This window comes from Protopterus annectens, chromosome 17.part0 (genome assembly GCF_019279795.1).
Source record: "Protopterus annectens isolate FY-2018-M chromosome 17.part0, PAN1.0, whole genome shotgun sequence".
Classification (NCBI taxonomy): Eukaryota; Metazoa; Chordata; order Ceratodontiformes; family Protopteridae; genus Protopterus; species Protopterus annectens.
The window spans coordinates 627,985,191-628,003,963 of record NC_056751.1 but is presented as its reverse complement, the minus strand read 5'-3'; the positions used below and the strand labels follow the sequence as shown (position 1 = coordinate 628,003,963).

General features: G+C 38.5%; 1 protein-coding gene across 1 annotated transcript in view; it reads left to right on the top strand.

Annotated features, from left to right (window-relative positions):
• Positions 1-18,773, top strand: part of DDB1 (damage specific DNA binding protein 1) — a 2,836,764-nt gene that overhangs the window by 2,697,175 nt on the left and 120,816 nt on the right. The window contains exon 26 of the mRNA XM_044059793.1: positions 5,148-5,271. Within this exon, the coding sequence (XP_043915728.1) occupies positions 5,148-5,271 (124 nt within the window). The remainder of the gene's footprint in view (positions 1-5,147; positions 5,272-18,773) is intronic.

Here is an 18,773-nt window from a genome sequence, read left to right as displayed (position 1 = left end):
GCGTTATTATTTAAGCAGGACTAGGGATTTTAGGCAGTCTCAGCAGTTGTTTGTTTCTTTTGCTTTGAGTTCTCAGGGCAAGCCTGTGTCAAGCAAACTATATCTAAGTGGATTGGGTTTTGCATTGCATTCTGTTATTCCCATCATGGCAAGGAGATTCCAGCTGGGATTAGGCCTCATTCCACTAGGGCTACTGCCACTTCTACAGCATTTCTAAGGGGTGGCAACTAAGGATATTTTGAGGCAGCTACTTGGAGTTCAGTGCATACTTTCTCCAAGCATTACCACCTTCCTCTCTATTCTAAATCCAGGGCTGGTTTTGCCACTGCTGTGTTGCAGGGCATTTTGGCAGCTCCTGCTTCATTATAGTTTAGCCATCCTCCCTTACCTCTGCTTTGGGATTCTACCCAAGTGTTAGGACTGCAGCAATGTGGGATGAAGAACATAGTACAGTTTTGTACCTACCATAAATGTAGATGTTCAAGATCCACATTGCTGCAGTCCAATTTACCTCCCGCCTTCCCTCTGTGTTTAGGGGTGGTTGTGTGGGTAGGGTTCTATTTTGTAAATTTGTATATATTGTATATATATTAGGTACAGGAGTGTTTGGTGTTTTTGGTTTTGGCCTTATCTTTTTAGGGTCTTCTGACATCTGGGGCAAGAAAAGACTGAGGATATGACGTCGGTCATGCGCATTTGTACCCTGACGTCCTGATGTCAGACAAATGCGCCTTGACCGACGTCAGCCTTATACTTTGGTATTCGGGCCGACTGGGACAGCGGACTACCCAAGTGTTAGGACTGCAGCAATGTGGATCTTCGAACATCTACATTTATGGTAGGTACAAAACTGTACTTTTTAGCCAGTGTTTGAAAACTTATAAGGGACAGGTGCAGATCATCTCTGGCAAAGCAACATGCTTTGTTAACCATGTGTATCCATGCTGGCAAATATTGGATCCACTTAGAATGACACCAGAAACTCAGCCAGTTGTTAAAATCAATCATCTTTTTTTTGGTACTTTAACTTCATTCTTGGTGAAGGTAATATGCTGCTCACTGCTAGGCTCATACCAGCCTGAGATGCATAATCAAAAAGACCTGTAAAGTCTCTCTTCATATAGTTTAGGGAGGAACGTCTTAGGTCATTTACCCCTACATGGACTATGATGGAGTCATACTGATACCTGTGGTGCAGTGACTTGAGTGCATGCATAATTTGGCAGTTCATGGCTCCAGACAGGCAACACTCTATCTTCTTGTTCAGCCTGGTTAAAGTGGCATCAGTATGTCTTACAGTGAAGTCCCTTATGACTAAAATCCTGGGAAGTGTGTTTGCTTGCCCTTTGGGCTTTATATTTGGAGCTCCACTGATTTGAGGCTGTATGTATGTTAGCTTTTGTTGAGTGCTTTTGGGTTTGCTGAGGATAATCTTTGCTGATGGGTGCTCTAGGAGGTCTTTTTTGTTTAGAAAGATTGTATTTAAGTACCTCAGCATACGTTGGTATATGTCTATGCTGTGTACAGTGTGTGAGGAGTATTGTGCATGTGATTTTGACAACCGATTGCTGTTATGTGAGAGTTTAGCCTCCATTAACATAATGTTTGTACACCTCTTGCTTTACTGTATCCTTTACTTTATGGATGGAGTGGTTGAATATTTGGTGTAGATTCTCTGTGTGTATGTATATATACAGAGAGAGCAAGCGACAAAAATAAGTCAGACACAGTTAAGTTTGTCTTCACCATTTAGTACCTTAAACGTGTAGTGAAGGTCCATGGGATATATACAAATTACCCCCTTAAGGACATGACAATTGTTACAGCAACATGGTTTCTGAATCCCCATGACTTTTTGCTTTAAGTTGTACTGGTGCACTAAGGCTAATAAAGCTAAATCCTACTAACTGTAGGGCATGGCTTATTTCTTCATTTTCTGACTTCACGAGTACAGTATAAGTGGATTAATTTGATGTACTTTGGAAATGCAGAGTTTAAAAATAAGGCTGATACCTATAAAAATTAGGTTGCCTGTAAAATATCCCAAATAACATCCAAACCACAAGATAAAAAGGTTGCACAAATCATTTAGTAAATAACGGTCAAGCTACAGTCTTCACTGTGTAATTTCTTAAGCCAACTGCAGTGGAGGCCTGTGAGATGTATGTAGATGACCCCTTAAGGACATACCAGTCATTCACTTGGCATCTTTGAGAGCAGGCAAAAGAATTCAGACATTGTTGTATCTTTCTTCAATTAAGTCCATCTTCTAGGCATTCCCATTTGCTACCAGTGTTTCCTAAACGTGAGGTGGGTCAAACTTGCACGAATTGTTGGCGTTTGAAAGGCCTTTGAGAATGTGACCCTGGCAACTAAGCAGGCATATAGTCCTGGGGTAGTGGTTGTCTTTCCTACAGCTAGCTATCCAGAACATGCTTATGTCCAACCTGCATCTGTAGACTAGAATTAGAAAAAAATCCTGAATTTGTCACCACGGCAAAAGCAGTACACTAAAATGAACTGTAGATCTAAAAAGTGGATAAAAAAGACTAATTGTAGAACTTCAAATATTAAAAACAACAAACAGGCCTAGAACAATAAGCGCTTTCGGCGGAACACGCATTCATCAGATCAAAGTATACAAAAGTTCCTGTTGGTTAAAATAAAAATGAGCAGCCAGTCACAGTGCTAATATTAGACATACCTTCATTCCACAGCCAATAAAAAATGAGTAGGACTAAATTCAGGAAGTAACATGTTTCTTAGACTAGCAGTCCAGTCAGTGGGTTAGCAAAAAACTCAATAACCAATCACTGGGGCTTGGTAAAGCAAATCTCACTAGATCTCAAGATGGTAAATAAATGGTAAATAAAACAAAAACAATCTGTATTAAAAGGCAACATGACTTAACCTTCACATCATATCTGGAGTCAGTTGTTAGGGCCGCTGGCACCTGTTGGATAATAAAACTTGAGATACTTAGTGAGCTAATCCAATTGTGTAATCGTTATAGTCAAAGTTTTATCTATGCACCAGTAGAAGATAGTATTATTAGTATCGTCTGCCCGTTTTCACGGCAGCAGACTTCAGTCTGTGCACAAACAACAAGACATCTTAATTGCTCCTGCCCATTTGCATGTTTGCGTGTACAAGACCATGAGAAAAATAAATTTGAAAAACAAATAATGTCCACACATTGGCAAGCAGAGGTGACATAATAACTGGGGGATTCTTAACCTATTAAAAATCAATTAAAAAGATGCTGTTGGCATTAGTCAACAAATCTGCCTGCATTACGCATCTATGAGGGAACAGAATAAAGCTCACCTCTGTTATTATTTCCGTCTGCCCGTTTTCCTGCAGCAGGCTCAAATCGCCTTAGTTGCACCTGCCTGTTTGCATGGCCACTGGTATAAGATCATGGTTACAGATATCTGAGGTAGAAATTATCTATTCGAAGGATTAGCACTTTAATGAATATCACAACATTAGGCTAAATGATGGAGTAAGAAAACTGACCAATGAAAGGTGTAAGATACTCCTAGGTAGCCAATCAATAACTAGTCAATTAGTACGCAACAAATACTGAAAGGGCAAATCAGTGTACATTAAGGTGGATATTCCTTGACTTTAAATATACATATGTTGTGACCAATCATAGGCTCGGATTGAACAACATGACCAATAGCATAGGAGTCCAGTATGAAAACAGTTTAAATTGTGCTGCTAAGTACAATGCAATATACAATTGCCACTGATTGGTTAATGGGTTTTTTGCTAACCACTGATTGAACTGCTATTCTAAGCAACAAGTTACTTCTTGAATTTAGTCGTATTCATTTTTTATTGGCTTTGGAATGAAGGTATGTCTAATATTAGCACTGTGATTGGCTGCTCATTTTTATTTTAACTAACAAGAACTTCTGAATTATTTGATCTGATGAAGCCGTGTTCCGCTGAAAGCGCTTATCGTTCTAGGCCTGTTTGTTGTTTTTAATATTTAAAGTTCTGTGATTAAAAGTCTTTTTTATCCACTTTTTGGATCTACAGTTTTTTTTTAATGTACTGCTTTTGCCGTGGTGACGAATTCAGGATTTTTTTTTTTCCAATTTTGAACTACTGACCTGAATCTGCATTTGTAGACTGGTCTCTCATATTCCCTGAAGCTGACCTGGCGATAGCACTTCGGGCTGAAGACCCTCTCCCAAGGCCTCTTACCATGCAGACCGAAAAGAACTATTGTGATTTTCCACACCAGAGTGCATGTTTGGGAGATGGGGCTTGATGCCAGCACTAAACTCCCCACATATTTCTGCAAACCCAGCTTTGCTTCCAGTGACCATATCCTCAGGGGGCAGAGTCCTGTCCTCCAGTCTCCATTGTGCGTCAGTAGCACCCAATCCCACAAATTTCAGCTGGTTACTGGCCTACTCATTCTACGGCTGAGATCAGAGGAGTGTTACCCTCTATGTCCCAGTAAGACAAGTTAGAGGATGCTGAGGGCCTCATTTCATGCTGGTAAGGACAGTGAGTCCTCTGCTCTCTGCAGCTGTCCCTGACCTCTTCTTTTGAAAAGTGATTCTACTGATGATCTCCAAAAACTGGTCTGAAGCCTCTACCCCCTTACTTCCAGAAATGGCTTGAGTATCAGGAAGAGGTGGAGACGTGGTTCTTCCCATTCAAGGAGGCTATCACAAGGAATGTCATTTTGCAAAGTGACAGCATCTGAATTCTTCTATCTTTGTTTCTAGGAAGGTGGATGTGATTTGCATTCCATCACCAGAGTGAAATCTTTACTAAGTATCCTTGGGTAAGCTCTCTTGTCTTAAGAATCACAGAACGTTACTACTTGTGTGTTTTCAGGAATCGAAGGCTTTGGGCAGGGTGGCCAAGAATATGTTCAGCTCTGCTGCATTTTTTATATTTGTACATACACCTGAGCAGTTCATTGCACAAGATATGATGTTTTTGTGGTTTTCTCCTACTGTATATCTGATGAAAGTTGTTATCCTTGTTTGTACCTTTTATATTTGACAGTAAAATGAGTATAATGAAGCTGCTTAACATGCCTTGTCTGTAATTCATGTCTGACGTATACACAGTCATTCTCTTTGTTCATTTATTATTCCTTGACCTTTGCTCTTTACTTGGAGATCATTTCATACAGAAAGGAAGACTGAACCAGCTACTGGTTTCATTGATGGTGACCTGATAGAAAGCTTCTTGGACATCAGTCGGGCCAAGATGCAAGAAGTGGTAGCAGGATTACTGGTGAGAATCATTTACAGATTGATTTTTTAGGAGCTGTTAAATTGTGTGAATGAAGAGATGATGAAATCAGCAAGAAAAGGAGAGTAATATTGCTGTAACTGGAGTCATCCTCGAGTCTTGGGGAGTACCTTCACATGGTTAACCCTTTTTTCACAAAAGCTCACGAAGACGACACTGATATGTAGACTGTATTTTATATAGCATGCATTGTGGAGTGAGATACGTTAAAATTTTAAAAAACAGCTGGGTACACAAGTCCCGTGATCAAAAAGTGCCCAATTCTGGTGTGCACACTGGTGCAGGACTGGTAAAACACAAGTGTAGCATCCTCAAGACACAGAAGCATTCCTGCAATGGGGTTAGGCCAGGCTCATGGGGAGCATGGACCTCCTTTTTGTAGAAGGAAGTAGTAGTCCACAACAGTCTCAAAAACTGATGGGCCAAAAAAGAGCTATAAAGATAATAGACTGGACTTTTGAGTATAAGGAAAAAAAATACGTATTACTATTCTGAAAGAAGCCCAGACTATTCAGATAGAGGATATACAGAAAGATTGAGAGAGAGAGAGAGAGGTTAGAGGAAAGAAAAAATACTTGCACAACAAAAACTGTCAAAAGTTTCAAATAAAAATGTATGCTCATTAGTAGAACAGATCCAGGAAAAGCATTGCTTGAACAAAGAAACTTTGAGCTGCCTGGAAAAAGAAGCAACAAAGGAATTTTGAAAATATAAAAAACAGATTTTTGAAAAGTATAAAAAAGGAAATATGAACACTAGAAAGAAAAAGAACTCATATGGTGCAACATTTATGCAAAGGAGAAAGCCAAACTAAGCAATACAAAAAAGCAGCTTCTTAAGATACTTGATGAGAAATAGAGGCAAAGCCACCCATATGTGGAAAATTTCACAATACAAAAATAAAATAAAGGTGGGAAGAAGAAAAGGGGGATTAGTAATGAAGGCGTTAAAGAAACAGAAACTGAAGTTAGAGTATATGCAAAGTGACAGATTTTGTGTAGAAAGTCTAACTGGTTATGTCCCAGCATGATGGAACAATGACTCCCCAAATTAAGGAGAATCAGGTGGGGTGGAATGCATCTGATCAATTGGCACATGATGCTTTGGAGCCTTTTAAGTAGGAAACCAGTACAAAAGTTTGATTGGAGCTGTACAGCAAGGGAAGGAGCAGGAAACAGTGGCACTGATGCAGGCAATGTTTGTGGGTGATGGGTCAGTGTCATCCCATATGAAGGAGCAACAGATATGCAGGATGCAGCTGAAGAAGATATGTCAGGAAGACATTCTGAAACTTTCTGTAGAATGCCTGCAGGAAACGGAACAAAGAATGTGCCCTCAGTTTAGAAGAAAATGATCTGAAGGATTTGTTGCTTGATTTAATAGAGATCGATAGACAAATTAAGATCAGTGGAAGAGATTTCAGAAAGTTAATTAGACCCAAAATGTTAGAAGTCTGCTGAAACAGATGAACATAGTAATCAAGACTATTAAATTATTTTGACATAATAAAAGTAAATAGGATTGGTTACTGTGCAGCTAAACTAATAACAACATGTCTTACAACAAAAACAGAGTAATAAGGGAAAGGAAGGGAAGAAATAAAATGCCATCTTGGAGGCATTGAGTAGAGAAAGCTATAAAGCAAAAAATGAATGAAACGAGAAGTCCAAGTGCCAAAAAACAAACTATACCCAAAAGAAAGGACCTTGGAAGAAGGACTGGCACCAAAATAAGTAAAGGCAAGGTTAATTAGTCTAAAGCAATTAAGACAAGAAGTGTCACTGTTACAAGAATATAGAATAGGGAACAAATCAGCATAAGTACTTGGAAAGATAGGTGTAATAAAAGCAAAGCACAGTATCAGAACAGACCAGGATCTGTCATATATTATTGCAAATAATTAAAGATATCCTCAGAGGCATAAAATCTTAGAAGGTAAATATCCCAAAAATGTTTTAGACTGGGAAACAAAGCAAGAGGAATAAAAGCACAATGAAAAAAAACAGCCACATTTTGGAAAAATTTGTGAAAATCCTGTAGAGCATAATAAAGACTGAATTATTCCTTGTACAGTATAATACAGCACATTTGTTAAAGCATGTTTTAACTTTATTGTTTTGAACATTTTTCCAGTAAGCAATGAAACACAACATGTGTGTGTGTGTGTGTCTTTCGGCTTTTCCCGGTCAGGGGTTGTCACAGCGGAACTCCGGTCCGCTAAAATGAAACAAAATGTATGAACCAATAATGACAAAACTGCCCAATTCAGAACATTTCCACCATAAAAGTCTACTCAAACTTCTGTCATTACAATCCACAATATTAGTAAATATGCACAATCTCTGCAGAAGTAAAAGTCATCTAAATAATTCCACATTACAGATATTTGCAACTAATGAAGAGGTTGATGCTAGCAAACAATTTTATATAGCATTGTTTCATCTACAAATAAAGTGCCTGTTGCCCTTGACGAATAAATTGCCTGATACATTAAAAAAAAAAGATAAGCTAGTGATGTTGCAATAAGGAATGGATGGCAAACTGATAATTGGTTCATAGTTAATAGGTATTGCCTCCAGAGGAGGACATTCACAGGACTGCAGAATCCACCCCCTTATATCAGTAATCCATCTACATGCTGTGAGAGTAGAACCCACAACCTTCTGCATCAAAAGCAAGTATACTATTTGTTGTGCTACTAACACTGCAAACAGATTTGACATAAGCAGCACTAAACTTCTCTTCCCCCTGAAACTCTCAGCTCCTTGTAAAATCCACTTGACACTCAACTAAATCTCTTAACTTTGCAGCACAAGAAATCTGGAAAAATCAGTTTATGGGGGGGAAGCCCCAAAACCAGGTCCACATTTTAAACATTGCTTGTATAATCTTAGAATGTTGCTAGAATAAAGTGTTTTGTGTTACCATATCTTTCCTGAAAGATAGGAAGACTGAAACTTAAACGGCTGTAATTATTTAGTGAATTAATTTCTCACTGATTTGCCAGAAATCCACAAATGTTAAGAGGAACAGACCAAATGTATGAGCCAAACATTCCAGACATTCTGTGAAAATCTGGACAGTTGAGAACTTGACTCACAAGTGGTGGTATGGTAGACAATTCAGGCTGTTGTTTCTTGTACTTAAGGGTTTGAGCCTGAGTAACAGTAACCATCAGGTATTCCTGACTCGGACATTTTACTTACACACACACACACCAGAATTAAATCGGGCAAGGTCAGCAAGCAATAAGAACCAGTAGCAAATAAACACTACTCAGGCAACAGCAAAACAAACAGCAATAAGAAAATTCTCCTTGCTTAGAATGCACTCTCCTTACTTGGAACCCTGGAACAGGCAGTAAAATGATCAAACCAAAGCTGTAATTTAAAATTGTGCAGGCAGACATGAAGAACAGGATGTCTACAACGCATGCACAGACATGATGCTACGGGTCCATTCTTAAAGAAGAATGTTCTTAAAACAGTTTTGTTTTTTTTTTTTTTGTTTGTTTTTTTGATTAAAACAGTTAAAATAGACAGTCCCAATAGTGCTGCCCTGGGTGGACCTCCCTTCCCACCTAACTTATGCCACTGATGTATAGGTCTGCAGTTGTCTCTATATTTTTATATACAGCAAATTTTGCACTTATTAGGTGATACTAACACCTATTTATGTATTTCTGATAGGGAAGCTAAGGCTATCATGGATAGAGTGTCTGTCTTCATTTTTGATCTGTTCATCTCACACTACATTACTGAAGAACTATTTAATTATTTTAATACTGAGTTTCCTAATATTCCAATCATTTATGGTCTAACAAAAAGTCCGATCTATATATGTTGAGAAGTGCTCGCACCCTGTATTAGAAGGTTGTGACACGATTCTAAAGGATACAAGGACTTTTTTTAAGATCTTTGTATGAAATAATGAGGAATATAAAGAGCAATTTCATTTTTGTGACTATGGGTATAGCGTCACTATTCACGGTGATCCCCAGTAATTGGGGGATTGAGAGGATACGTGACTTGCTTAACATTAAAAAAGTATATAGTAATACTAAAATTTAATTGATTTGTAGTCTATTAGAAATAATTTTAGACAACAATATATTTTTAATGAATCTGTGTACTTACAGAAAGTTGGCGTGGCTATGGGCACAGCATGTGCCAATAGCTACGCCAACTTAACATTGGTCTCATGGGAGACGCGCTTTCTATCAGAAGGCAGTGATTTTTACAAAGAAATTCTATGGTATAAACGTTTTGCTGATTTTTTTTTGCTATGGGGAGGGACTGTTGATAGGTTGCAACTATTTGTGAATTATTTACATAGCACAACTGACTTTTTAAGGTTCACCTTTCAACATTCAGATAAAGAAATAGACTTCCTTGATGTTAAAGTATGCAAAAACCCATCACAAGAAATAGTTACTGGTTTGTATAGGAAACCCACATATCAAAACAGCATATTGCATAAAAGCAGTATGCACCCCACACATGTTTACAGGAACGTAGTCAAAGGGCAATTTATGAGGATGAGCAGACTTCACAACACAGATGAGGGCCTACAAGAAGCAGTCACCTTATTGGAAAATGACTTTAAGATGAGAGGATATAATAAGAAGGAAATAGATGAGGATATAGAAAAAATGTATGAAGGAAGTAATAATAGAGGGACTTCATATTATTCTTCGGGTGGGGCTCAAGACGTACTGTCAAATAAGAATAATATGAGTAAGGTTAGGTTTCCAATAACCTATTCAAGTGACATCAGAAGGTTTTGTGGGATATTTGAAAAGAGCTGGGGTATCTTGACCACTATAAATGAACTACAAGGGGTGATAGATAATAAACCCGGTTTTTCTTTCAAGAATAAAAAGTCATTAAAGAGGCAGCTATGCTATAAGTCAAACTCTAAAAGTAAGAATAGAGTAGTTTCCCAAAGAACTGGAACTTTCCCATGTAGAAAGTGCACGGCATGTAATTATGTGTATAGTAAATCCACTTTTCAACACCAGACTTGTGGATTTGAAATAAACATAGATTTCTATGCTGATTGTAGTACTAGACGCTTGGTATACTTAGGTTTTTGTATAGTATGCCATGCCTTTTATATGGGCAAGACTGATAGGTTGTTTAAAGAGCGTATGCAAGAACATCTGAGGTACATCAACAATAAGAAAGAAACTAGTGCCCTGGCCAAACATGTACAGTCTGCAGGTCCATCACACATTTTTAATTTTATGGCCCTAGAAGTTGTGCAGTCAAACATTAGAGGTGGGGATATGAGCAATACTGTAGAAGAAGTTGAACAGAAATGTATTATGTTACTGAAGGCAGACCGCTATCCAGGGTTAAATAGTGCAGTGTCACTAAAACCTTTTTTGAAAGCAAGATCACTTAGGCATTGAAACAAATATAGTTTTAGGTATTTATTAGGAAGTTTTTTATGTTATTTAAATACTGTTTTAAACTGCTGTTGTTTTTTAAAGAAATTTTGTGTTAAATTTTATGATATCATGAATGAAAAGCCATTTAATTGGATATTGTATTATTTAAATATAGAGAGATTTTGTGAGTCTGAGGAAGTGATGTGTTATCGCGAAAGCGCATACTCTATTAAACTTTTACCATTTTACTATTATTGCTATCAGCTGTGGTCAGTTCGTTATATTCTTTTTTACTTTAACTTGTTTATGTCAGTTTGTTTTCTATTGTTTTATATATATATATATATATATATATATATATATATATATATATATATATGTATGTATATATATATATATATATATATATATATATATATATATAAATTGCACTTTATTCATCTGCTTTTACTGTGTTTGTGCTTTTTCCTACTTTATTACTGGGGGCATTGACTACAACTCTGATCTGCGATATATAACAATAAGTATCCTTTTCTGTGCTTTTAAACTGTTTTTTTGAGTGTATCTGCTTTATTTTCTGGAAAATACATATATATATATATATATATATATATATATATATACTTGCTTCCCGCCTTTCTAAGCTAGTATAGTCCAGTTTTCAGGTTAGTGCTAAATTCAGGGCTGTGTTTTCAAATCTCTGTTTGCCCATACCTTACTTGGATAGAAGGAAGTTTCTCTGTTCACCTGTGAGAGAGGGGAGCTTTGATCAGCCTATCTGTCCCTGGAGGAGTGGTTTCAGCCCAGAAATTAGTAGTTTATTGGCCTTTTTGTGCTCACTTTCTTTTCCCTGCTATAAATACCATTTTTGCCCGGTTTTGTGTGCTGGGTAGCGCCAGTTAGCTAGGGTAAAACTATTCACGGCTCCACAAAGTCTCCTCTTCAATTTTTCCCTTGGAACTAGACAAACTTTCAACTTAAGCACTCAAGCCATTCATTTCTCAGCCCGGCACTTGATCAAAACCTTTAGCAAGCACTTATAAACCCTAGCACTAGACCCTCCTGTACTGTACAGGAGGACAAGGCTCTCTAGTCGACCTTACCAGCCATCCAGTAAAACAGTTCACTGTATCTATCCAGGCATGTCCAAAAAGCAGTTTCAGGTGTACTCTCCAGTCCAACTGGTGAATCTGGGCATTTTGAGGCAATGTTATAACTGCAAAAACCAAATAGTCCCTGCTAGATGAAGCACCTCCAAAGAAGAAACGAATGCTCAATTGTAAAAACAAGAAGGTGCACCATAAGCTGCAAACATGAATAAAACTCTTCTCCTTGATGTATAAACGCACTTTATTGTAAAGAACAATAAAACAGCTGCAAAGTAAGCGCTTTCGCGTTATAACAAACGCTTCATCAGACATGAAAGCACTAACATAAACTCCATTAAATACATTATACTGATGTCACTTTCCAATTAAGAACAGCAAATCAGAACAGTGATATTCAAGCACATGCACCTGACCAATTAAAACAAACATTAAAGCTTATTAACAATATTAAAACTTGGTATATAAACTGATCAGGTTAATATACAATATAAAATTAATGTCTAAGAGGTCTGCTAGTTAAAAATGGCTTTAAGGTCACTCTATCATTTAGACCAAACCTATGTGCTTGTAGTTTTAATATCCATTTAGCCTCCCTTTCCTCTGTGGTGTTTCTGACATTGCCTAACCGGCTAGTAGTGGATACCAATTCCAAAACCTGAAACTTGAAGCTATGGGAACACCCTTTCTCCATGGTATGTCTGGCTAAGGCATTAGTAGTGTTGCCCTTGTTGACAGCGTATAGGTGTTCCCTTATACGTTCCCTTAAAGATCTTGTGGTCATGCCTACATAAAAAATGTTGCAGGTTTGACAAATTGCAACATAAACCAAGTTGGTGGATTTACAATCCGCATATTGACCAAACTTGTAAAAACGTCTCGTTACAGGATGAACAAAACTATCAGAGCAGGAAATATATTTACATTGATTACAGGTTTTGCAACTGAACGTGCCTGTTCTCTTCAGGCTTCTAGGAGTTTGACCGCCTCTATCATAACAAAGTAACCTGTTGAGAGAGAGCATATTCCTATATGCTACCTGAGGCCTCTCTTCCACTAAGCTCTTTATTCGTTCATCAACCATTAATAACCTCCAGTTTCTATTAAGGACATCCATCACATGATGGTTCCTATTGGTAAAAGGGATGACTATCCTGTTCGTGGTCATTGAATTGCTGACTTTTCTGGTAAATTCACAAGGATATGGTCTATTTATCAACGGTGCCCCTATGTTCTCCCTGTAGAGGTCGCCCCTAGCAATTTCTGCATGTACATGTGTCTGACTGTAACCCCTAGATGTAAAATTACTAGCTAGCACTGATTTGTGATAATTAAAAACACTATCTTGAGATGTTAACTTAGACACCCTTAATGTTTGGTTTCTCACTAGATTCCGATGTACATGTCTAGGATGCATGCTGGCCCGATGTAAAAGGTTGTTCCTCCAACATGGTTTCCTAAAGAGCTCAGTTTCAAAACTGGTGGCTCCCTTAATAATCTTAACATCCAAAAACTCAATGGCATCAACAGAATAACTGCATTCGAAACATAAGAAATCAGTTGTTTCATTTAAATAGTTCACAAAACTTAACAACTCATCAACGGTGCCTCCCCAAAGCAAAAAAACATCATCTACAAACCTGTTGTAATAAGTAAGATGTTTATTGTGGTCAAGGCTAGTATTCAAAACATATTGATCTTCCCAATGTGCCAATACCAAGTTGGCATAGGCGTTGGCACACGGGGTGCCCATCGCCACGCCTTTCGTTTGTAGATAATAACTGTCTTCATAACAAAGCACATTGTTCTCAAGAACAATTTCGAGAAGCGACATACACTTGTTGATGACGCTAGTAGATGTTCCTTTCTTAGTTAAGAAAGCTCGAACATGTTCCATGCCAACGTCATTGGGTATAGATGTAAACAATGACTTTACGTCTAGTGTGACTAAAAAACTGAGGGTGTGTAAAGAAAAAGATTTACCAAAAACTGCTAATTTCTCCAAAAAATCTGGTGTATCACTAAGGATATGTTTCACTTCTAAAACAAAAGGTTTAAGCAACTTATCCAAATAGATGGATGAGGGTTCCGTCAGCCATCCACGACTAGACACAATAGGTCTTAAAGACGGATTCTTCACATCTTTATGAATCTTGGGGAGGCCCCTAAAAGAGGGAACAAGGGGTTTGTCGACTAATAGATACAAATAGAGCTCATTATCTATCACCATAGTTAACAGTAGATCATACAAACCAGCATGTACTTTTCTAATTAAATCATTTAAAATACTGTTAGAAATAGGGAGATATGTATCCCTATCAGCCAACATAGAAAACATTTTGTCAAGGTATACAGATTTATCAAGAATCACGATGGCTCCACCTTTATCAGCTTGTCTTATTACTATCTGTTCATTGTTTTTCAAGTCTGCTAGAGCATCTCTCTCACCAGAAGTCATGTTATAGAAATTCGGCTGAGCATGTTTGTCATTATATATTTTAAACAAATCAGATTCACAAGCTTGCTCAAACGCCTCTAACAAAGGATGTTGTGGAGGCATAAAACAAGATGGTTTTCTAAAGGGTCTATGTGAAGAATTACTGGTACCAGCATCTTGACCAAATAATAACTTAAGACCCAAATTCCTAGTAAAAAGTTTGATATCAACAATGATATCAGTTAAATCATTACATCCAGAGGGTATAAAACCCAACCCTTTGTTTAAGATAGAAAGTTCATTCCTACTCAAAGAGTATGTGGAAAGGTTGACAACTAAATCTTGGAACTCGGTACCTTTTTCATGTTGTGGGAAGGCTCGTCCATGTTCTTCCTCTTCCCCACTCTCCCTTGTGGCGACCAAGTCCTCCTTTCGTGTGGTTTGAAGGGAAGTGGAAAAGAAGGCAAGCCATCACCCAAACCAAGTATTTCTTCTTCTGCTGTTATAACGAAAGGATCCATGGACAATTGTTTCCTACGGACATCAGGAACCCTTTGGCAAGTAGGAGTGTCAAAATTAGATGGTAAATCCACCGTGGTGTCGTTAGTAGCGTGAATCTCAGCCTGAACAACCACTCGACGCTGCAACGGTATTTCTGTAACTTCTGGCAAGGTTTCAGATACATTCTGCAAAGACGGAGCCAAAAGGTCGGCTCCTTTTGATGATGTCATCGTGCAGGACGAACTCGTCATGGTATCAGCACAAGAGGTTGCGGAATTTAAAGGTGTAGAGTCAACTTTCCACGATGAATGATGTACCGGTGGATTAACTAAACCAGATTTAGAAGGAAAGTTATCACGGGGCCAGGAAAAGACATGGCTGTTGTTAAAATCTACAAAATCCCTCTCCAGCTTTTTCTTCTTATCTAATAGGGATCTGGAATCAACTGATGATAAAGTTCGCTTAAGGTCTTCAGAAAATAGCAAAAGCTCATCATTGCCCAACAATTTAGTTAGTTCAATGTTCAATAATTTAATTTCATTCATCAACTGGTTAACAACTTGACCGTAATGCTCAATAAGGATTTTAATATACGAGAAACCAATTTCCAAGTTGAGCTTCTGCCATTTCGATAAAAGCTCAGGGTTAGAGTTCCCAAATGTTGGCATTTTTAGTACCCTTAACCCTCGTGGAATTAACTTGAACTTCAAGCAGGCTTCCATGTGCAAGCTTTGCCATTGAACAGTACGTAATTTTTGTAATTTAGTTTCAAGTTTCCGTGTAGTTAAAACAATGTCCATGTTATTCTTAAAGTTGTGATTGTTACTGTCCGACTTGTTCAAGTCAGTAGCTGTTAATTTCAGTAACGGGTTAGTGTCCATTCGGACATATTCCTCAAGGTTAAAACATGAATCCGATCCACTAATACAACTAGCTGTTACAGATGAAGCAGCCATGTTCCAGCAGGAAAACCAACGAAGAAAAATGCAAAAACCAAATAGTCCCTGCTAGATGAAGCACCTCCAAAGAAGAAACGAATTGGTCAGGTGCATGTGCTTGAATATCACTGTTCTGATTTGCTGTTCTTAATTGGAAAGTGACATCAGTATAATGTATTTAATGGAGTTTATGTTAGTGCTTTCATGTCTGATGAAGCGTTTGTTATAACGCGAAAGCGCTTACTTTGCAGCTGTTTTATTGTTTTTTACAATAAAGTGCGTTTATACATCAAGGAGAAGAGTTTTATTCATGTTTTGCAGCTTATGGTGCACCTTCTTGTTTTTACAATTGAGCAATGTTATAACTGCCTCATGTACACAGACAACCCCCTCCTCCTACCACCAAACAGTAGTACATGCGAGAAATGCAGTTATACAGCCAAACTAGAGGCTAAGCTCTCTCAACCCAAGACTGGATCAGACAGTCAGGAGGAGAAGGGAAATACTTGCATCACACCACCAGTCTTACATAGACCCATTAAACCAGCACCAGCAAAAAACACACATGAATACATGAAAACGTACTCGGAGGCTCTAAATAAAAATCTGCAAAACCAACAGAGACCTCCAAAACAAACATCCAAACAACCTCCACCCCCCAACACAAACCATGAAACACATACTTCACAAAACCAGTGTGCCATGCAATCACAGCCCTTAAGGCAAAATAACATACCTAACATACTAGTAATAGGTGACGCTATAGTCAGGCACACTGACGTCCCACTCACTAGGCTGAATAAGGAGAAGGTTACTGTTAGCTGCTTGTCTGGTGCTAGGATCCGGCACATAACACAAGCACTCAGGTCACTACAGAACAAGTACAAGTATGACTCTATCATTGTTCGTGTTGGTATGAATGACCTGAGCTGTACCTCCCTGGACTACATGAAGAGAGACATAGAAGAGCTCTCTGATAACGTAGCCCAGGCCGGTATGACCCTGAGTAGCATCCAGCCCTCACCAAGAATGATACCACGGTATAAAGAAAAAAATTCTCAATTTCAACAATTGGCTAAGTTTCTGGTGTCATTCAAAGGGGATCCAGTGTCTGTCTGCCTGGGGTGACATGCTCGACAAGCCACGCTGCTTTGCTAGAGACGGCTTGCGCCCGTCACCCTTAGGCTTTCGAATACTGGCCAAGGCTCTTGCCACCCCCCATAGTGCCTCTTCTAGGCAAGGGTCAAAAGACAAACCAACCGCCGTAAATAGCACAAGTAACAAAAAACTGAGGGTAATGCTACTCAATGCCAGAAGTCTAAACCTCAAAATGCACGCACTCGAGGCACTCCTCAGTATGGAGAAAATCGATATATGTGCAGTAACAGAAACCTGGTTTAAGGCTCCAGAGAGCACCCCAGCACTACCAGGCTACAACTCATACCATACATTTCGGCCACAGAACCAAAACCTAAATACAAAAGGCGGGGGCGTATCCATATTCATCAAGGATACCCACACCTCCAGGTTAGTGGCACAGCACGATGCTTCAGAGATCATCCACATGCAACTAACAATGGGCAAAACTGCAGTTCATATTGTAGCTTGTTACAGATCACCCACCATGTCCCAGGACCCCCATTCGCTTTTCTGGGAAACATAAAGGTCCTACCAAACACCCTAATATTGGGTGATTTCAATTACCCAAACATTAACTGGGAGAACTACTCGAGTACTAACTCCCTTGCCCAACTTTTCCTAGAGTTTATAAACTCAAACGCCCTGGTTCAACTGGTTAACACTCCCACCAGAGGTAACAACATATTGGACCTGGTCATCACCAACATGGGCAACCGGTGTTCCACACCAGAGGTCAACCCCTCGATGGTTAGATCTGACTATAAACAAATCACTTTGGATATCCATATTCCGCCCCCACCCCCGGACAAGAAAACCACCATGAAAAACTTTTCAAAAGCAACCTTTACGTTACTTAAGACCGAGGTGGAAAGTTTCAAAGCCCCCATGCTGAAGGATAACACTGCCCAAGCTGCAAAATCCTTTACTAATGCATTCTACGGGCAGCTACAAGAATGTATGGATTGTGCCATCCCAAGCAAAACCAAGACTCACTCCTCCAAGAAAAGGAAACCAGTCTGGTGGACTCCTGCCATAAACAAGCTATAAATCAAACTGAAGAAACCAAAGAACAAATCCAAAAAAGCAACAAAAGTGGCGCCTGGAAGGTGAAAACTGCAAAGACCAACAAAATCCACAAATTGTAAAAGTTAAGCACACAATTTTATTCAAATCACTTTTCGTCCAGCTAATAGCCAAACTTCTTCAGACAGCAAGATAAAATAAACTACTACATCCAGCTCCATTTATACTTCATCTAAATCATTTGTGGTACAAATTGATTAATTGGTAGGGAAACCACTTTAAAGAAACAGGTTCCTCAAAAGTGAAATAAAATACATTCCTCCAGTTTAAACACTTATATAAATACATGTTAAAAAAATAAATATATATATATATATATATATATATATATATATATATATATATATATATAATATATAATACGGTACCATAAATACTTATTTACTTATTTAAAAAATGTACATAGCCCTAAGGCTTGGTGGTGCTGTGGTAGCGTTGTCGCCTCACAGTAAGACGTTGTCCTGTTAGATTCTCAGCTAGAGCGTCTTCTGTGTGGAGACATGCATGAATGGGCGTACCTTCGTTGAAGGTTGTGCATCAGGGCTGGCAACTTGGCACGTAAAAATCTATTGCCAATCATTAGCGGACCGGAATTCTGCTGTGGCGACCCCTAACTGGGAAAAGCCGAAAGACACAACAATAACAACAACATAGCCATAAGGCTTTCCTAATGTGTGCACATTCACCGTAAAAGACTTCTTAATTTTAAAATACAAGACAAGGAAACTTTATCATTCAAAGCAGAAGGCCTATACGATTGTAACTTTAACTGCCAAATCAACTCCTGCCTTTCCAACAGGAGTTGAGACCCCTTTTTTAACATCAGGCGTGATTTGATCTAATACTCTGAAAACAAAGGAGTGTGTAGGTGTTGGTCACAGTGCTTA